This window comes from Ptychodera flava, chromosome 19 (genome assembly GCF_041260155.1).
Source record: "Ptychodera flava strain L36383 chromosome 19, AS_Pfla_20210202, whole genome shotgun sequence".
In the NCBI taxonomy this organism is placed as follows: domain Eukaryota; kingdom Metazoa; phylum Hemichordata; class Enteropneusta; family Ptychoderidae; genus Ptychodera; species Ptychodera flava.
Window position 1 is genome coordinate 11631132 of NC_091946.1, and position 21285 is coordinate 11652416.

At 37.8% G+C, this 21285-nt stretch overlaps 1 protein-coding gene across 8 annotated transcripts in view; it reads left to right on the forward strand.

Moving 5' to 3' along the window:
* The window catches only part of LOC139118567 (arrestin red cell-like), a 131541-nt gene that overhangs the window by 65037 nt on the left and 45219 nt on the right, over positions 1-21285 (forward strand). For 7 of the 8 annotated variants that reach the window (XM_070681926.1, XM_070681930.1, XM_070681928.1 and 4 more), the window contains one exon: positions 14004-14034. In XM_070681926.1, coding sequence (XP_070538027.1) covers positions 14004-14034 — 31 coding nt within the window. Of the gene's footprint in view, positions 1-4061; positions 4248-14003; positions 14035-21285 lie in introns of those variants that run through there. The other variant, XM_070681925.1, reaches the window with a different exon arrangement.

Below are 21285 nucleotides of genomic sequence, written 5' to 3' on the forward strand. Positions count from 1 at the left end.
TATAGTGTCAACTAACATTCACGTACATGCTTTAATCTTTGTGAGAACATGGGAAGAGACCGTAAGAAAAAACTTCATATCATTTTCAAATCTGTGACACAAGTTTATCGATATCAATAGCCGCCGACACGGCAAAAGTTTGAAAGCGGTGACGAAACAGCACCGTAAAATTCACACAAAATGCACATAAAGTACTGGTCAGAACGCAAAGGTCACGCTTACGAATATGACGGATCAGTCAATTACTAAATAGTTTGAAAAAAAAATCGAAACAGATGCCGAAACGCCTTGGGTTGCGGTGCCGAAGTGACTTGGGGCCGGAAATTGAGAGGCTGAAACGACTTGGGCCGAAACGACTTGGTGCCTGAACGACCAGTTACCATCCAGACACTTCTGCAGTGTTCAAAATTTATCGGGATTCCGACGAGCTCTACCGATGAATCGTTTTTTTTTCACGGACTCGTAGAGCAAAGTTGAAAGAAAACAGATTTGTCTGCTTCGACGCCATGCTGCATGTGTGCTTGATCAAAATTTGGGAACAGCGAGATCGTGCACGGTTGGCATTTATATAATTTGTCGCAACATTTCTGTCAATCACTCACTTTCAGAAAGTTAACTATCGCTCGCCTGAAAATTAGCAACGTAATTCATAGGCACAGCTGACATGATAACGTGCCTAACGTGATAACGTGTGGACTACGATGCCGATTTTTCAGACAACGCCCAGAGAATCCGAAACTTTCCACTCAAAATGAGTGATTGACAGAAATGTGTTGCAACAAATTTCGTCTGGTTGTCGCCTAAGCTCAGTTGTGGGAAGTGCTTTCAGTATTATCCTTTGCGTATAGAAAACGCATAACGATGAAAAAAATGCGTAGAGAGTCAATTTCAATGCGTAAATACGCACGATTTTTGCGTAAACGCGAACTCTGGTATGTATGTACAGTTCATCTTGTTTCATCGCATTCTATAAAAGAAACCAAATACAGCAAAACTTGTTCCTGACTATAGCCGCTGAATATTCAATAAATGTCAGCTTGTCTCTGGAATTCCCTTCACGGGCAGTGATCCCAAAATTTTCACCAAGTTGTAAGGAAATCCTGTCTCGCTGCTGTATTGATTGAAATATTAGTCATTAAAATTTTGAAGCCAGATGTTAACACTGTAATTCAAAATTTCATATTAGTAACACAAAACAACTAATCTTTTTCACATTTTTAGGGGGATTGTTTGGTAAGAAAATTTTGAATGTAAAATTTTGTGTAAGCAACACAAACAAATGATCTTTATTTTAATTTATGAATTTTTTGTTGTGGATATTTTTTTCTGTTTATGAGATATTTGCTTCTACACTCATCCAGACATACACACTGCTAGAACCTTAGGGGCATACCGTTACATTTTTTAATGGATTCTGGGAAAATCAAATTGTGGTTTGTAAAGTGGAATCAATAGATTAACAGCGCCGGCTAAAGAGGAATCAACCACGTTCAATATATGGTTTTAAATTGTTGTAAGACTTAACATTGATTTTGGTGATACATATGTCGTAATTGTCACAAGTCGTCAGGGATTTGTCATTTTACTTCCACGGGAGTGTCTTTTCAAGAAAAAAATGAAAGACTGATAAGCAGGATATGAATATACATGTAGTGTAAATATCATTGGTATTTCAGAGGTAAGAGTTTGTGAAATGTGTATAAAAAGTCATGTATTTTCTTTGAAATTCACTAAAAAAATTGCGTGCAAAAATTGCGAGAAGTTTCTGGAAGTCTAAAGGGGCATGACAGATCATATTCATGTGCTCGTAAGGGTGAAAGATTTTCTCCCCATGTGTTTGAAAAAATATTGTTAAAGGTAATACACAGGTGGTTCAGTGATAAATGACAGTGTGGCAGTGTTTTAGTCCCTGATAGTCACCAAGGTTTTCAAAAACCCTTTAGCGTTCCAATGATACAGCCCTTAACATCACCTCGATTTGGAATTAACTAGCAACGTCAGACCATAGACGGGAAATCATAATGTGTCTGTGCTTTTTGAGCTCGATTGATTTGTGATGGTCACAGCATTTCGACCTGCATTGAATCCTCATCGCAAAAGGAGGACACCCTGCTTTGCATGGCAGGTGTCATATGACATGTAAGTCTTGTTATCCGGTGTTTATTCAAAAGAAAAAGTAAGTTTACAGTGCAGAATGTGTTGTCTGACTGTAGCAGTCTGCATACAGTTGTAGGTCGTTGACGCATTGTGATTCCGGTATCACGTCGAGACATTGTTGTGTACACCAGGCATAAACTTCACAGTATGTGAAACACCCAACTGGGGGGAATGGAGTTTCCTGCATGTGACGGTGCCCAGTCCGTCTTCCAGCAGGAATTCATATCCGCCAGGCATATCATCAAACAATGTCCCCAACCCCCAGTGTTTGTTACCATGGTAAACTTTGCAACCATGGTGATGTTTTTATCACTGATCTGCTGTAATATCCCTCAGCCTGGTTGGTGTTCAACAGCGTCAGTGTCTGTATGGTGATTGAAATTTTGTGGGCTAAAGGTAATACATTTTCATTTACTTGATGTAAAATTTTATCAGTAACAATAACTTCATTATGCATGTTGGAGCAGCGATGTCTGTTTCCAAATAGCAGTGACGTGCTGACAATCTGACCTCTTAGTTCAAGTCAACATTTTCGGTAAACAAAACAAATAAGTAAGATAAACAAATGCACAAATAAATAAATGATAAACACTAGCAGATAGATGAATATTATATAATTTCAGTAACTTCAATTAATTTTAACTATTGTAACTTTTGTAAACATGATTGCCTTGTGTTGGAATAGGGCATTACTGACTTTTTTGCAGATTCTTTGTTGGAATTTATGATTCTACATTTGTCATGATTTTTAAGGGGTGATAGGAGCAACTGTTGATGATGTTTTAATCTTAAGAAAAATACAAGTTATTAACCCTTTTAGTGTCAAACTTTTATATAAAATATAACCCAGTCAATTTTTTCAGTTTTCCCCAAATTTTGATCGAAAACTGTAGCCAATGAAAAGTGATGTCCATTTGGTCCAAAATTATCATAAACATTACAGAAAAATTCATAAAAATTTGTGAAATGTTACACTAAAATTTTAGCGGGAAAAATTACCGAAAGGGTAACCGTACGAACAAAGCACACTGTATGATATACAATGTTATTGTTGACAGATGAGTTATGGTCTGGACTGAATTTCAGTCGTCAGCAACAAGTGAAACATTCTACACATAAAGTCTGCAATGGCAAGGAGAAGACGAGGCATGTTTACATGATTTTTGGAGCAATTCAAGAATACATCGTGCGACATCAATGAAAATAATGAAATACACATCTAAAGTTACAACTTATGGAGCTCTAACTTCTCTATGTACAATTAAAAAACATTTTGAAAAAACAAAAATGATGAGAAATGTTTAAGAACATGCTGCAGGTGCAAAATAGATATGTCCATTTCTTGTTCAGTAACCCTAAAAAACCCTAAAAAAGTTGGTAATTGTATGGAAATTTCAAAATAGGCACGAGGAAAGAAAAAAAGGCAGCAGACAAAATTGAAGATATCATGATTGTTTATGTAATAAATACTGTCTGCTGAGTACACTTTGTCATGGTAAACATTTCAAGGAGAGATTTGTAGACTGTTTGTACGGTCTATGGTTTCATGTGATGAAGAACTCCCATTTCACTTGTGAAATTTATCCCTCTTGTGATTTGTCCGCAGTCTTTGGTTTCAGTTGTACAAACGTTAATAGCAGAAAGTCAGTAAAGACCCAAAGGATGAAACAGGACAGTTTGATACGTGGAAGTTTCTGAGTGCGTGAGAAACTAAAATGTGCTGAGGTCACATTGTCCGAAAGATGTGAAAGGCTGGCTGTGATGCAGAGGGCCGTGCAATTTGTGGTACCATCAAACGGAACAACTGATGTTGCCAAAAATACACCAGTATAATCATCATATGATTAATACAGGTACTCCACCACACAGCAAGTCACTCACACAGTAACATCTCCGGAACCTATGGTGCCTATTTACAAAACCAAATTCCCATAAAAAAAAAATGCTGAAATTTTGCATTCAGCCCAGACGATGAATGAAGCTGTCTGGAAATTTCGACGGGATTTCCTACGAAAGACGTGCACCACACCTGAACTGCGCAGGAAAGTTTGGAAAAATCAGCTGATCGGTCACCCTGAGGTCTTCTTTCGGTAGGGTAGCGGTATTGTAATTACAATTCGACTTTCAACACAAGCAAATTTGAATTTGGAAAATAATGTTAAGATGTTACATAACCATGTTTCAGCTTTACAGATAGAATTTGTCAACAATTTACTTTCATTGTGTAGTGGATACATTTTAGCATACATTCTGATGAGATTGTTGTCTTTATAAATTTGCTCCCGGGTCGCAGTGTCATTTTGTTATTTGCAAGTGAAATATAATGAATGTGTCAGGCACAAATGTCCCAGCAGCACAACGGAAATGAATGCAAGTATTGTGTATACGGTATAATACATCGTTAGCTGATGATTTTCCATGGAATGCTAGGATTTTGTATGGTGCCTGTGTACACTGACTAAACCATGGAAAGTAGATATGTTTTGGGATATCATTGTTCTACATGTAACTGATCTGGTATCATCTGCACATTCGAAAGTATTTGAGCAGATGCATCTGTTATTGTTGATGCACACTGGAAAAGTGATTGTTTTTGATTCCCAGACAGCAGAGGTCCAGATGTCGATGGTTGATGGTTCAGGGAGCCATGACATAATGGATATTAGTTGCTACCTGATGAAGTGGGAAAAAGTCACAGAGCCTGGATCTGTTCTTAGTCTTGTCGGACTGACAAACAAATTGAAAGGAATATGCCACTTGATACTTCTCTGTGTTGAGAAACATATGGGAGGATTTTGTTGACCAATGGCTGGAACTGGTAGAGTTGACTTTTCAGATCCTCAGATTCAGATCCTCAGATTCAGATCCTCAGATCTCAGATTTCAGATCCTATAACTTCAGATGCAGATTCGAATTTACAAGCCTTTTACAATACCCGTATTAACAGTATGATTGCAATATTAAATTAAATAATTTGAATATGACATTTACAAGGCAGTTATGAAAAAAAAAAAACAAGTCTACATAAACGTTTTTGCTCAACAAGTTTCAACGAACACGGGTCTACAATTACAGATTAGCTAATTTGCTTCTTCCGACCCCTGAATTCTGATTTAGCCTTGGGTAACTGGCCTCCAACATGGATTAGTTATATTCCCTCGTCATCAATATTGCGAACGATGGTAAAATACGGACTGTCGATAGCCAGCATTTACATGATCGTCGCGGTCTTGATCGTTCGATCGCGGGTGTGTTTATCTCTATGAGGGAACGTTCACGTGATGACATAACAAGTGGAGTCATTGCGCACCCTGTCTTCGACTGATGACGTTCTGATTCTGAGATCGAAGTTTTTAAGTTCAAGATTCAAGATAGAAATAAAATAATTTCTAAAGCCTTTTCAAATCTAAATTATATTTTATTTATCAGTATATTACATCAAATTTTGAAAATTGTGAAATTTTAATTTCGAATCTGCGTCTGAAGTTATAGGATCTGAGGTCTGAGATCTGAGGATCTGAATCTGAGGATCTGAGGATCTGAAAAGTCAACTCTACCGGCTGGAACTGTTACAAAAATAAAATGCTTGTGACTTGTGTTCAAAATTTTCTGGGGTGGATTATGCAGGATAGTGTATGGTACAGGAATTTTTGTTTGTATTTAAGAATTGTTTGGCAAGTGGTGATAGAGATCTGGTGAATTTTAGCAGCTATATATCTATTAGATTTTAATACTTTGATGGGGATAGTGAGTATAGGTCTCATCTGTGCTGTGAGAGCTATTGAGTTGCTTTAATAGCTATTATTGGCTGCACAGTGGCAGTGACATAAGAAGCATCAGCTATTATATAAAAACATTGTGATTTATTGCATGTTTTGTATATTGAACATTGTGCACTCCATAGGAATCAATGGTAAGTTGTCAGTGATGTCACAGGAGGCATTGTCATCATTTGACTGAAAGTGAACTGGAACTGTTGACAACCTGACAGCTTTGGGATTTAAAAGTGTTCAAATGACATGTTTTATAAGGGTTATCAGAGTTCGCGTTTACGCAAAAATCGTGCGTATTTACGCATTGAAATTGACTCTCTACGCATTTTTTTCTTCGTTATGCGTTTTCTATACGCAAAGGATAACACCGAAAACACTCCCCACGACTGAGCTTAGGCGACAATCAGACGAAATTTGTTGCAACACATTTCTGTCAATCACTCATTTTGTGTGGAAAGTTTCGGATTCTCTGGGCGTTGTCTGAAAAATCGGCATCGTAGTCCACACGTTATCACGTTAGGCACGTTATCATGTCAGCTGTGCCTATGAATTACGTTGCTAATTTTCAGGCGAGCGATAGTTTCTGAAAGTGAGTGATTGACAGAAATGTTGCGACAAATTATATAAATGCCAACCGTGCACGATCATCGCGTCTCGTTGTTCCCAAATTTTGATCAAGCACACATGCAGCATGGCGTCGAAGCAGACAACTTTGCTCTACGAGTACGTGAAAAAAACGATTCATCGGTAGAGCTCGTCGGAATCCCGATAAATTTTGAACACTGCAGAAGTGTCTGGATGGTAACTGGTCGTTCAGGCACCAAGTCGTTTCGGCCCAAGTCGTTTCGGCCTCTCAATTTCCGGCCCCAAGTCACTTCGGCACCGCAACCCAAGACGTTTCGGCATCTGTATTTCGATTTTTTTTTCAAACTATTTAGTAATTGACTGATCCGTCATATTCGTAAGCGTGACCTTTGCGTTCTGACCAGTACTTTATGTGCATTCTGTGTGAATTTTGCCGTGCTGTTTAGTCACCGCTTTCAAACTTTTGCCGTGTCGGCGGCTATTGATATCGATAAACTTGTGTCACAGATTTGAAAATGATATGAAGTTTTTTCTTACGATCTCTTCCAATGTTCTCACAAAGATTAAAGTATGTACGTGAATGTTAGTTGACACTATACTTTTTAGTACTTTGATTTGTAACATTACGCTCCAGCACTAGTTCCCACAGGTAGCCTTCAGCGGTGCCGAAACGTCTTGGGTTGCGGTGCCGAAATGACTTGGGGCCTGAAATTGGAAGGCCGAAACGTCTTGGGCCGAAATGACTTGGTGCCGAAACGTCCACAAACCGTCTGGATAAGCTGCCATAACTCTAACTTTAGGGTTGCCCGATGTGTTTTGACGGTAACATGTATACCCTTCGCTGTTACGTTTCAACATTGTTCAAGTTGTTCGTTAAACTGTTTTCATTAAAATAATGTTACATCGTACAATCCGAATATGTAGTGTAGGTTTATTCAACGGCACATTGTATTCTGCAGTCAGTTTTTTCATCAATCGAGTGCGGAAGTGAAATTACGCACTCAAATCCAGCCATTACGCAATTTTAGCAGACTAATGCGTATGCCGTACGCGAGGAGAAAAAAGTCACCGCGAACACTGGGTTATCCAGTTTTTAGAAAACAATGCATGAAAAATCGATGAACTGCATAACAATGATTTAAATTTATCAATCTGCCATTCTATGATGAAAGTCATTCTATTTTTAACAGATTTTCATCTAAAGATGGAAATAAAACATGATTGTCATTTGCAAATCAACCCAAATATTTGGACTGAAAACTATGTAAGAGAAGCATGTGATAAAAACATAGCCCAAACAAGGAGCTGTATACCCTCGAGCCTGGAAACCCTTTGGCCTCCTGATGTCGGGCAAACGGTCACCTACCGTAAGGCACATAGTCCCTTGTTTTGGCTTTACTGGTAATATATAATATTATGTTTGACACTTGAAAGAACACAATTGTGATAGGAGTGGCCAGTTCATGATAACAAGGCTTTGGCTTCAATGCTGTCCCGTCAAAGTTTCTTGACTGGTTCAGTTTCTTGACCAGTTCAGATTTGCATGTTTGTATACAGACATAGTGAACAGAGGCATTTCGAGCAGTTTACTCATATGAGGACATCAGTCACATTGCATAGCTTTGGTAGCGCACTCTATTTGCACCCCCCAGAGTGAAAATCAATGATTGGCCATCACAAAGACAGGTGATTCTGTACTTTTAATGGTTTAGATGACAAAAGTGTAACCATATCAGGGTTTGGACTGGTTAGGAGCTTTTACTACTTGCTAGATATTTGATAAAGCGTGTTGCAACGTGGCGTAAATGGCAATGCAATGCCTGAGAAAGATGTCCTTTTACCTCAGTTCTCGTCTTGACAAACTTCAATATATGCAAGGGGGGGATACTACGTCACTCTCGTACGTCTCTTCTGAACAATTGTGACTGAAAATGTGAAGATGGGGTAAATTGTACAGGTACATCTGTGCTGGCCTTTTTTGGAATAAACAAAACCATTGCTAACTGCATGTACATACTCTGTTGACCCTTGAGGAAAAAACCCAAAATTTTCAGTGTTTGTAGATCATGTAAACTGTGTACACAGATCACTGCATAAACCTTTCTCTTCTACTATCGTGCTCAATTAACAACGCAACTATTCAAGTTATCTATTTGTAGAGACAAGAAAACCCATGGTTTCTTGAAAAATTTATGAAGGTGTGAATGAGGGCAAACAAGGATTCTCAAAGAGAGGCTATATCTGACATTGGCATTGTGTGGAAAATACCCTGGTGAACTGTAGTTTCTTGCTGTCACAGATATCAAACTCTGTGATGTCATCTCAGCTGTCATGCCATCTGGTCTATGTTGAAACATGGCAGAGCCATGGATTAAAATATTGTACAAGTGCTTCATCTATCGAGAAATGAAACTTATTGGATTTTCATAGTTTGGTGGTTGTTATCAACATTTTGATCTTTATCACTCCCCTTGGTTCCCAGTATGGAGATTAACCACAACATTGACAATTTAGCTGCGAATACACTGAGGACAACTCAGTAAGCAGAACATTTAATACTTGTGCTGTTTAAGAGACGTTTCCCCATGTGTTTCACTTTGTTTCATTCAGTCCATTATCCAAGGTGAAGGTCCAATAACGGTACAGTATTTGGTACCCATAACCCGTCCAATAACGGTACAGTATTTGGTACCCATAACCCGTCCAATAACGGTACAGTATTTGGTACCCATAACCCGTCCAATAACGGTACAGTATTTGGTACCCATAACCCGTCCAATAACGGTACAGTATTTGGTACCCATAACCCGTCCAATAACGGTACAGTATTTGGTACCCGTAACCCGTCCAATAACGGTACAGTATTTGGTACCCATAACCCGTCCAATAACGGTACAGTATTTGGTACCCATAACCCGTTTATACCCAATGAAGGAATGACGAATATAGTGTCTTCCTCAGGAGCACATTACCATTTGTGAGTCTCAAGCTTGCCAGCCTCTGATAACGAGTTTGTTACTCTGAACTTACCACGTCTTGAACTCGCCATCCACGGAGAGTGAGTTTGCTACCCTAAACTAGTCTGCCCGCGCCCCATGACGCCATCGTCAAGTATTTTCCGCAAACGCTTGATATTTCCCCAAAGAAGATGAATACCTAGTTTACAAGGGCCGACTCGCCCAAGATGAGGTGTTCTGCCGAAGGTGGGGATTGTGGAGTAGATACTTGAACCATTTTCTAACGTGGAACATTGATAAAGATTGTATCGCCCACTTACCAGGGCTGTAATCTACATGTCTTAGGGGGTCCTGCTTGAAAAACACCCAGTAGGGGAATCGTGATTTGTGATATGGCTTTAATTTGGTGTGCTGGTCTGCAGTTTTGCTTTAGAAGTCTAGTCGAGTCTTGTAAGGGTGTTTTACAAACCTGTATAATATCATTGTTAGAATTTCAGGCTTTTCTGGGGACGCCTGAGATAACTCAATCAGACTCTTGTACCATAATCCCCATGATTTGATTTTCAATGTCGGATGCTCGCTAATGTAGATGTATGAATGTTGGTATGGAGTCCTCTGTTCACTTTCTAAACAAAATATTCGGGCATTTACTCTCATTTCTGATCCCCAGGTGCAAGCCAGCAATCAGTGTCGCGTAAATTTGATGTCTTTTACCCCTTAATTGCATTGACGATTTGCTTTGAGGATCAATCTCGTTTATAGGTAGCAAAGTTTAGTGGCAGACGTATGACTAAATCACATCACAATTAGTCAGTGGCCATTGTGGCAGGCTTCTTCAGCAGATCTTGTCATGAAATGTCCATCAAAATTGTCTGTCAGGTCAGATGTACTCACGCAGAACAAGAAACTCCGCGAAGTTGAAAATCTGAACAAGACAGATTCAAAATATACTCTGGTGTGTGATTCACTTCAAACATGCTGCATACTACTACCATACAGAAAGGTTTTTCCACATGAAGTTACACACTGTGGCATGTTTGAAATGATGAGCAATGGGCAAAATTGTGACAACTAACAAGAATAAACACACACATGGAGGCAGTTATTGTTTGAAGAAGTGAAATTCTGTATGTTTTTGGTAAAATATGGAGTTTAATGATCCCTTGTAAAATATTAATGTGTGTGACACCTCAAGCACATGTGAAGTTCCAGATTTCTGAAAGTGAGTTCATGTATGGACATGTACCACATGACAGATCATCATGTTATGATAATTTGTTCCAAGTATCATTGTTGAATACATACAGTATATTGTAATAAAAGTCATCAATAAATTTAGAATACTGCAATGATGGTTACTTTTTGTCGTAGAAAGCAATTATTTTTCTGTTTTGTTCATACTTATTATAACCAGGAACTGTTAATGAAAGATTTATCAGGCAAAATCAAAGCTTTGTGAGCGGTGACTTCTGATGCATTCGTCAGTATTTTTGTTCTCTTTGTAAATTACATTTCAAAATTAACGTTGTATTGTTTAGCTTGTCAAATACAGCTTGTATGTGTGTTATGATATGGGTGTAATTACTTGCAGCTGAACTCTGTCTTGGACTAAATTCCACTTTTGAAAAAAGGTAGTATGCTGTGAAAAGTGTGAAGTGTTTGGCAAGGCAAATAAAATTGCAAATGCATTTCTAATAAGGAGAAGAAGAAGGAATTGTTTGGAGTGGGGTCACCAAAAATGAAAGGGAAAGACTTAAAATGACTATCCCTATTATTTCTTACTTAATAACTGCTAGCCATCTTTTAAATTTTCCTGCCATCCTTGGCAGGATTTTTTTATTATTTAGTAAAGGCAACCTCTTGGAATCTTTCTTTTCCCTCAAATCTACCAAGCTACCCTCCCTTGATATCAAATGGTTCATCCCCAGGCACAAACTAATAGAATATAGTCAAAAGGTACAGTTGTATCCCTTCAAGCAAAGTACAATAAATCCATCGGGCAGTTTCTTCAGATTCATCTTCGTTGAAATGAAAAACTATTCAATGGGAGTATAGTTAGAATTCTTTACAGGCAGGATTGTACAGACAAGATGTGATTGAAATCCTGCAGGGAATTATTACTATTTGAAAATAGAAACAAATCCCAAGTAAAGGTAACCTAAAAAAGGCTGCATGATTACCTGGTATATGAACAGCAAAGGAATGGATGTAATTAGGAATTGTGTTCCATATGTAACGAAATCACACCAAAAAAGGGAGGAAAGATGGTTTGAAATTCTGCAGGGACTCATTTCATCAGAAAATAGCAAACCGCAGCTGAAAATAACCTCTGATTTGAATCAAAAGACGTAATCAGACATCATGAATTCCATATAACATGAAATGGCAAAAACGAAGGAAGGTGTAGTTATTCCGTAGGGACTTAATTTTCTTCTGAAAATGTTCTGAAAAATAATCCTGATTGTGTGGAAAGAAAATCAGCGCATGTAATTAGGAACAATTTTCACACGTCTAACAAAGTGCAAAACCCTAGACAGAAAGAGGTGATTTTAATATTCCATGGGGAATTATTTTCTTTTGAAAACGGAAACAACAGTCGACTGAAAATAACCTCTTTGAGTTTGAGCAGAAAAATCTGTTGAAGTAAATTAGGTATGATTTTCTGCAGAAAATGAAATTGGGAAAATGTAAAATTCTGCAGGAGGTTAGTTTTATTGTAGAAAAAATAATAAATTCAAGTCAAAATAATCACTGTGATTTTGTAGCCAGAAATGCTACAGGTACATGGACATATAATCAGGTACAGTTTTCACACATTGAAAAACAAAAAATTCCTAAACTGCAGATAAGTATGCCTGGTCAAATCTGTTCATGTACTGAATTTTATCAGAAAATAGACACACGCAAAAATAAAGCTGATGGTAACTTTTGTGATTTATGACAGAAAAATTAAATATTTAAGGAATAATTTTCACATGAATATTAAACCAATAATTTGATTTCTTTGCCTTGTGCTTGATGTTGTATTTCTTATAAATAGAAATAAATTTGATAAGAATGAATAAAAAGATTGGAGATTGTGGATGCATATGCTTTTGTCATATAGCATTTCAGTTCCATAACTGGACTGCACAAGTCTATAAAGTATTTTACAAGTTTCACATTTCAGATCTTTTCTGTCACGCATGAAGACTCGTATTGGAAATTCTGTCTGGTTTTAATACAGGAACTTTGACAGAGTAAAATAGTACAAATTTAGATCCAAATTCCCCATTTACAGAAATTTGAAGCCATTTGAAAACCTTGTATTTTGTTACAGTTTGTTTCATGAGAGCATTTTTGTTGATTACGATCAACTGCCATCGTACTTACAGTGTACAGCCTAAAGCATAGTACAGGTGGAAATTTCAATGATTGCACGATGTAAGCACTGCATCGTAATGACTGCTCGAACATTTACATGCAGCCTGCATCGAAAGCTTCTTTTCTTTTCTACCGAAGCGATAAAATATCAAGACTCGATTGAGATTATTTTTCAGGAAATTACCGACAGAACACCATTAGAAAATGTTCGTGGCTTGCCTAATGTGAAGGCCTACAGATGGGGCTGTAACTCTATTCAAATGGAACAAGGCTGTCCACAAATGAATTTGCTATTAATCTATAATTACTATTATTGTAAGAAGATTAATCAGAGAAGCTCTGAAGGATTATTTTCGTCTGCTATTAAGTTCATTGCTGGAAGATTTGTTTTTAATTCCTTCATTAACAAATGTAGTGCTTATTGAAAATTACAGTCGTGCATGAAAGATAGTCTGTACGTATTCCAATAACCAAAAGAAAAAAGAAATTGGCCTTCGGTTCACAGACACATTACAGATGCATGACTACCGTATATCAGCTGGTCATTATCCGTCGCTCAGCCATATCCATGGCGTAGTCATACTGCATCTTTTTGTCGCAAATTTTTTTATCAATGTGGAAGGCATACAGTATTTTAAAGCCCCAATAGCTGCAAATTTTATGCATTATTTTCATGAATTTGATTCGTGCAAATGTGCTAACTGAATGATGTGTGTAGAAGTATCCTTGCTGGTTGACTTTAACCATGCCTACACATTTAACAGGCTGGAAACCATGGAAAAGTACAAAAAATGCAGTACTGTATTTCTTGTACATACACATTGTGATTATACCAGAAACAAGCATGATGCCATTTACTTGAATGCACAACACACGATGGCCAACATTTTGTTGTTGTAATCTTTATTTTCTTTGTCATATGATTAGTTTTTGAAAATGGCGGGAAATATAAAATGATGTTAAAATGTTTGAATTTACATTCCACTTTCAACACCTATTATGGTAAAGTCCCACTATGTTCAATATGAATGGTTGGATCCAAGTACTTTTGAATAGGGGGTGACAGGGTTAAACCACAGTTAAAATTACTGGTCTGTAATGCAGTGTTCATAACATAAACATTCCAATAGACTAAGTGATTTTTTTTCTCCTTTTTTCTCTTTTGCAGGGTATTCAAGAAAAGTAGCCCAAATGGAAAGGTAAGCCTAGATACAAAACATTTTTCATTCCAATTTTGTGTTGATAGGTGAGTCTTACAAATATAATCATGGCTTTGGTATGTCTAAATGTTTACCAAGGCCAAAGGGATGCTGAAGGCACTACCTGCGCAGAATTTATAGAGCAAATAATCCCCATGATTTGATTGGAAGTCTTCTCCGCCAGCTCTGAAAAGAAATAACCTGAACACCATCATTCTGTGTGGAAGCCATGTTAAAGCGCAGTGGTCGTCGCGCTGCGCATGCTCCTGAGGGGGTCCCCCTGTTGTCAACATATCCAATAATGCCGCACTATATGTTACGGGTTGATTATAATGTTTGCGATATTGCCGCTTGTTAGAATTGCGACTGATCTGTCACAAGCATACCAACTTACCAAATCTGGTAATTACACGCTGGATTTAGATCACGTATGATCATGATTTTCTTGAATCAGTTGAATGGGGCTTGGCTACTGTTATCGCTCGAGCCATGGAGCCGTCGACCTGTACGCGTGTATATACAAACAGACTATCAATGACTGGGCTGTAGTCTACGACATCGCTAGCAAGAACGAGAGCTTTCATTTCAAGAGGTCCAACAGGAGTACAATTGACAATAACGCAAGCTACAGAAATCTACAGCTGTCAGAGCAATGACGGCTGCAGCAAGAAGCATTTGTTCCGTAGTCTGCATGAACGTCCGTGTCAAGAGAACCGGGTATATGGCGCGCTACACTCGGCTGTGGAGAATCCAACTCCACTACGAAGTTTACCCCGTTGGGGGATGCAAACGAGAATTCCGAGCACAGGTATCAAGTCAAGAGAAGGACCTTTCACAGGTCTTCTTGCTATGTGGGGGTTAACTCATTTGAAAGGGGATTCAGACCTACCCGGCAATCAGGAGGTACAACAACAAAGTTTCCGTAGCACCGGTAGGCCAACACTAGCTAGCCGTTGGATCACTGCCATGACCGTGCACAGGATCTCTCGATACGTCCCTATGTGTAGCTGTGCAATTTTCCTGCCAAATGCCGCGAAAACACGCTCGTTTTGTCTATTGTTTCCTGTCATTTGACTATTTCTTGCCATGTATTACTAGAAGAAGTTAGAAATGGTGATCAACAGTGGGTCGTGGGCCAAGTCGTCGCGGGGCCGGTAGGTTGTGGGACCGGATTCTCTTATATCCGTGTACGTCAACGCGGTGACCGTCTCCCTTATCGAAGCAACAGCATCTCCCGTGCCCTACTCTGGCTTGCCGATCGTGGTCTTGAGTGTAATTTTTGTATTAGGCGTTGTGCTTGTTGTTAGTCTACATATATATACGATGTTGATCATTTTAGTGATGTATTTTTACTGTACTGTACAACCAGCGTGACCGCGCGCGATCAAACCCATTTATTCACTGTGACTGTGTGCAGTAAACTCAGCGACATAATGTGCCGAGTGTAGTGTCACAATGTTTGTAGCCACACGTGAGATTATAAATAGAAATACACCACTGAAGTTTGTTTCCGATCTGAATATTTTACTATTGCATGATGCTGAGTCTTACAAAGGCGTTAACAAAGTGGGGGACCGCTCCCATCTCACTCAGATTGAAGTTGAGAGGACTTATGTTTACAAAAATTCATGTTTATCAACAAAATAATTGTGCACGTGCAGCGCGACGACCACTGCGCTTTAAATGTTGCACAAATCAACATTTGAAACTGCAGAAATTCCTACCATCACAGAACATTAGCTTCTCAAAGAAAAGGAAAAAAATGAGACAAACCTATAAAATGCATTAGTTTGTGGAATGTATGTGGCTTTGATTTATCACGGTTCATTAGTATATCCTGAAACTCTGGAATCTGATTTTGAAAGCACAGTGTAACAAAATATTGGCTACCAAATTATCTTTCCATTCAAGCAATTTTGTTGTTCACAGTTATTTTATCACCACGTTGCCGCATGCTCAAGGTATGTCGGAAAAAAACAACTCGAGGCAACAGACTCTTTCTGCAAACGTCAATCAAATAAATATGGATAGGCAGAGAACATTTCATTTCTTTGATCATTGTGCAACTTTTCAATAATAAATGAAGAACTGACGCCGCGATTTCTACGAGACTTTGTCAAAATATGTGACTGTTATTCCTCAAGGCAGTTGCCATAGCATTTGCAAGATCATAATCTTGATAGGTAATGGTGGTCAAGCAAAGCAGGTAAAAAGGAATATTTTAAATTCCTCTATATATGGTGTATGCACACTACATCACTTCAAATCAGTTCTGGTTTGCAAGATTGACGTGCAGGTTGAGATGCATGCAATGAAATTCTATCAGTCAGAGGAAAGGTGTGGGATTTTTTCTTAGAATTTACATGCAGGAAGTTGTTAGCTGAGTGTGTCTTTCAGATAGAGCTGGTCATAGGTTTGGCAAATTTCCAAGTAAGGTTGTCAAAAACTACCCAGCCTAATACGGAGGATTTTGATCAAGTGTACGTACAAAATGTGAACATTTTCAGCATTTTAAAGTCTAGACAAACAGACAGACAAGCAAATTCAGTTCCTCGTAGTACATATAATGTACCTTATGCGCTCGATCCTTGGGGTTAGGGTTAGAAGGTTTATCAAGATTTTCCAGGAGCCTCAGAAAGTGATCAGCAGACAGGAACATTTTTGAGGCTTTACAGAAAATAGCAGTTTGACAGCTTTTTGTGCAAGATAGATGCTGCAAGTCAGTATTTACTACCGATATGTTCTAATTATTGACCAGTCCATTGCAGTGCCTCTCAGGGCAATACAAGCATATTTGCATGTCACTTACATCTGTTTGTGGTTAACTTCTGCACACCAGAAGAGGAACAGTTGTGACTGACATTTAGAAAATTATGGCTGATAAAAGTGCTCGATATTAGTTAGCATGGCTTGAAGAACATTTTTTCCGACTGACTTTGAAGCTTGTTCCTTTTGAGTTACAGTATACTGTAAATCATTATCGACTGAAAGGATTTTAGTCCAGAAGTATCTTGAATTTGCGGAGGTCCCTGGTCAAGAGTCCAGTTCATGCCTGATAAAGCCAAAGTGATGATGCCAGAATCTTTTGAAGTTTTTATCAGGTTATAAAAAAGGTAAAATGTGCCTCAGGGACGAAAATCTGGAACCTGAAAATATTTCTTTGCTGGTACTGGTATACTGCCTACGTGCACTTGTTTTGAAACCTGTAGAGTATATTAAGTTTTCAAAACCATGTTCTTGAAATTTTTCCAAAAATGGCTGTTCGCTGTTTAGAAATACAGAGCATGGGAGCCATTTTGAATTTCAAACAGTAAATTTTTCATCATGTGCTTCTTTCATCCAAAGTTGTCCTTGTCGACCGATGATCTTTTTAATCGCAATAGGGAAAGAAAGTAGCTTACAACTTCTTTGAGAACACTATGGGCAGAAGACTAACATTTTTGTTTTTGAAATCCAATATTACTGGTACATTATTATAAAGTCGTTGTATTTGAAAAGTTAGTTGAAATTACAGACTTAGTGTGGTCCATCAGTAACTGTCAGAAGTCTAGCTAGTCTCACAACACCAGTTGATGTAGTATTTACTCCTTTGATGATGTATTCCTGCAGGCTATTATTTTTTCTGGTTTTTAATTTCCAATATTTCATACAGTTATTGACATGCTGTATCTTAAAGGTATTCGGTCACCTGTTTTTTATCAGCCAATCACAGATTTTACACGGATGGCCGCTTTTTAAAAAGGGCGCCCCCACATGACCAGCCATGGCCTACTTAGCAGCGTGCGTCTGCGTAATCTTTGACGTATCAAATATGGAGGACCGACAGCTACAGGTGTTACGGGGTCGTACGCTAAGCCTTGCTCCCTTTACCATATATGGAATATGCAAATTTACGGTGACCGTGTACCTTTAAAATACTGGTACAACCAGCGGTCTCATCTCGGTAGTCAACAGACAGAGAAAGGTAAACTTACATTAAAATAAGGACGACAACAACAACAACAGCAAATATAATAATATTAACGATATTACAACAGCAAGAATTGCAATAATAACAACAATGACAATGATGACAAAAATAATCTAACATCAAAACAACAACATCAGCAACAACAAGAATATCAAAACGATAATAATAAGAATAATACGCCAAGGCTGGTTTCTGTGTCTTGTTTCTGTTATGTAAGACAGCTAACTAAATCATATGAAAGTGGAGTACATATGTGAGACAGTACACTGTGGAGCTGGAAACAGCATTCATGATGACTTTCACGTCCTTGTTTGTCGATGTCGTAAAAAAAGCATTGCTCTGGGATTACTACTTGAGCGAGTTTTATGTGTGCTGACGTTTGGCTGGCAATGGGATCAAATCAAAGGCTCTCTAAGACTGCCTCTCTCCACAACTCAATTATTCCGTCTTTGCTATTCATGATCTTTTTGTAGTACAGGGAAGAAAAATTACGGAGAGTCTGCCGTCAGTTCAAGTCTTGAATTCAAACGATCACAGAGCGTTGACCTAATGGAAAAAGTGACATCTAAACAGTCTGCATCGTAGATCTTTGGCATTCTGCTCCCTGAATGAGCATTCTATTTCGTTAATGGGTCAGTCACAATCAGGGTGCGCTAGATGATTTTCATTTGTTATGGACATATATCTGCTATTCAGACTGATATTATATTGCTTATTTGTTTCTAATAAATAGTAATAGTTGTAACTAACTTGGTCACATAAAGAAATATTGCATATATTGTGCAGGTTTGGTTGTACATCCACAAAAATGCCTTAAAAACTGTAAAAAGTAGCGTTATGCTGTTTCACTTCAAAATGTACTTAATTTCAAAATGTTTTTGGAACACAGTGTTAAAATTGTGGAATTTTTAGCTTACATATGTTATTGCAGAATACCTAACCTTTCTTTCACAAGTTATTTCATGTGATTATGTGCATCGGAACAGAAACTGTGGTATTTTTACCAAAACTGTAACATCGTTATGTTTTTTGTGTTTTATGACCATAAGTACATATACCTTTCTTTTATATGTAGAAAAATGGATAAAATATTGTAATATTGAATTTAATTCCAACCTCAACATCCATGGCAAGCATTTTATACACCAAAATTTAAATAAAATTCATATTGTATTGTTTTGTGAATAAATGAAAATGGAGATCGTTGTGGTCGGAATTTCTTGTAGCGTCCGTGACACACTCATATCTTAAGGACAACAGGAGTTATAAAAGATCTCATGTCACAGGCCTAAGTGTCAATAGTTGCCTACCTTAAATAAACAAATTATATAATTACTGTCCCTTGCGTTCACTATTAATATTCCTAAAATATGGAAATGTAGCATCCGTGACAGCGTAGTGTCCGTGACGGTGTTTACTTCATAGTCATAATTAATAACTATTTAAAACATTTTAAAGCAGTTAATCCACTGAAACATATAAATACTAGTGTGTATTGTGTGTACATACATGGAGTTGGGTTACAAAATGTTTTCAAGGCATAAAATTGTAAATTTGCACAAAATTCATTTTTTAAAAAGTAATAAAACACTCAAAAAGTTATGTTGAGCCTCAACTGTAACACTTAGATTGATGTGTTTTAAGAATGCAGTAATTATATTGAATATGTTATTAGAATTCTAGTGAAAAGAACAATGAATTCTGTGCTGTATATGCATTTATTATTGTGTATTCCATTTCAATTCATTATGTCACGGATGCTACAATAAAATGCAAACATTGTTTTTCAGATTATAAGCCAATCTAAATGTGAAATAACCACCACATTTTATATAAAGAAAATGAGGGCAACTCCACACATCGGCTCTACCAAGATTGTTTAGTATTTCGATATGGTGAATAAAAGGATCATTCCATTTATTTTGTGTGGAATACATGGCGAGACACCGGTGAATCAATAGTGCTTTGACCCTAGTCATGTGATCTGGGTCCCCAATAAATCGGTTTTGTTGATTGAGTGATTTGTCTTAACGGTGTTTCGGAACCAAAAATGGGGTTCCTTCATCAGTCGCTCTCTTGTTTTGTATCCCCTCCACTTGGTTGTGTGATGAAGTCATCTTCGTCCTCAAGGAGGAGAAGCCAGATTCATTATTGAGAGAGTTAGCCACTATTGACTGACTCTGTAGTGAGCGATCCAGTGTGTGGTGTCATTATAATTAACATGACCCAGCATCGACCGGAGTTTCTGGGCGCTTATAAGGATTTTTGTTTTAGGGCATATTTTGAGCGTTGCTAGTGCTCGTTATGTTAACAGTAAATGTTGTACTAATCTGACAACGATTGCTTGTTTTAGGCATTTAAATTGATTAACGGAACTTTTGGTTTTGTGTCAATTTTTCATGGACTTTGTAATAGATTTCGGGTTGATATTGGTGCCTGCTTTACGGTGTTTGAAAAGCATGTTGTGAAAGGCTGTTTCAAGAAATAAATCTTATTTCTCTGTGTTTAGCCATTCTCAGGTTTCATGGTTTCGTTAACAATATTTGCTGTAAACGGCCTTTGAAATCGGTTTGGTCTGAGGAGAGTATTGGTTTATTTAATTCATGCCGCCAACTTTGATTACTTATATGGCAGCTCTCTCAGTTTTTGATTTTCTTTGCCAAATGATGTTTTCTGTATTGCTCAGCAATCTTTTCAGTTTGGTTGATTGTAGTACCAATTCGATGACAGATTGCATCTTGGTTTTATACGATAAGTTGTGGCATAAAATGGAGACAAATTAAAAAAAAATTCATTTTCCCCGTTGTTGAAACCGCTATCGTGAAACCTTTTAACTGTTTGAGCGATATGGGCAAAGTGTGTTTGAATTAACTCACCGGACTTTTCGGTTGTCGTTCCGGATATCGACGGACTGCTTACTCCTTCACATGTTGGTCAAAGTTACATAATGAGCTATGATTTTGTAAGAAGGATTTGTTTTAGATGCTCGTTTTATAGACCATGAGGAGTGTCGTTAGAAAACGACTCGAGGGTTGATCCCAGAAGTAAGCTCAGCTGCAGTGATTTTTTACTCCCACTGATTTTTGCAGTAGTTGCTATAATCACTTTCTTGTTGAAATTGTCAATGTTTTGACAGAATTTTCACAATTTAAATGTTTGATAGAGAAAGGTTTTGGAGAAAAGAGAAAGAAAAAACCAGATTGTTAATTGCTTTTTATATTTCAAATTGACCTAACGTTCAAGGTTGATTTTGGTAGCGTCCGTGACAAAATTACATGTCA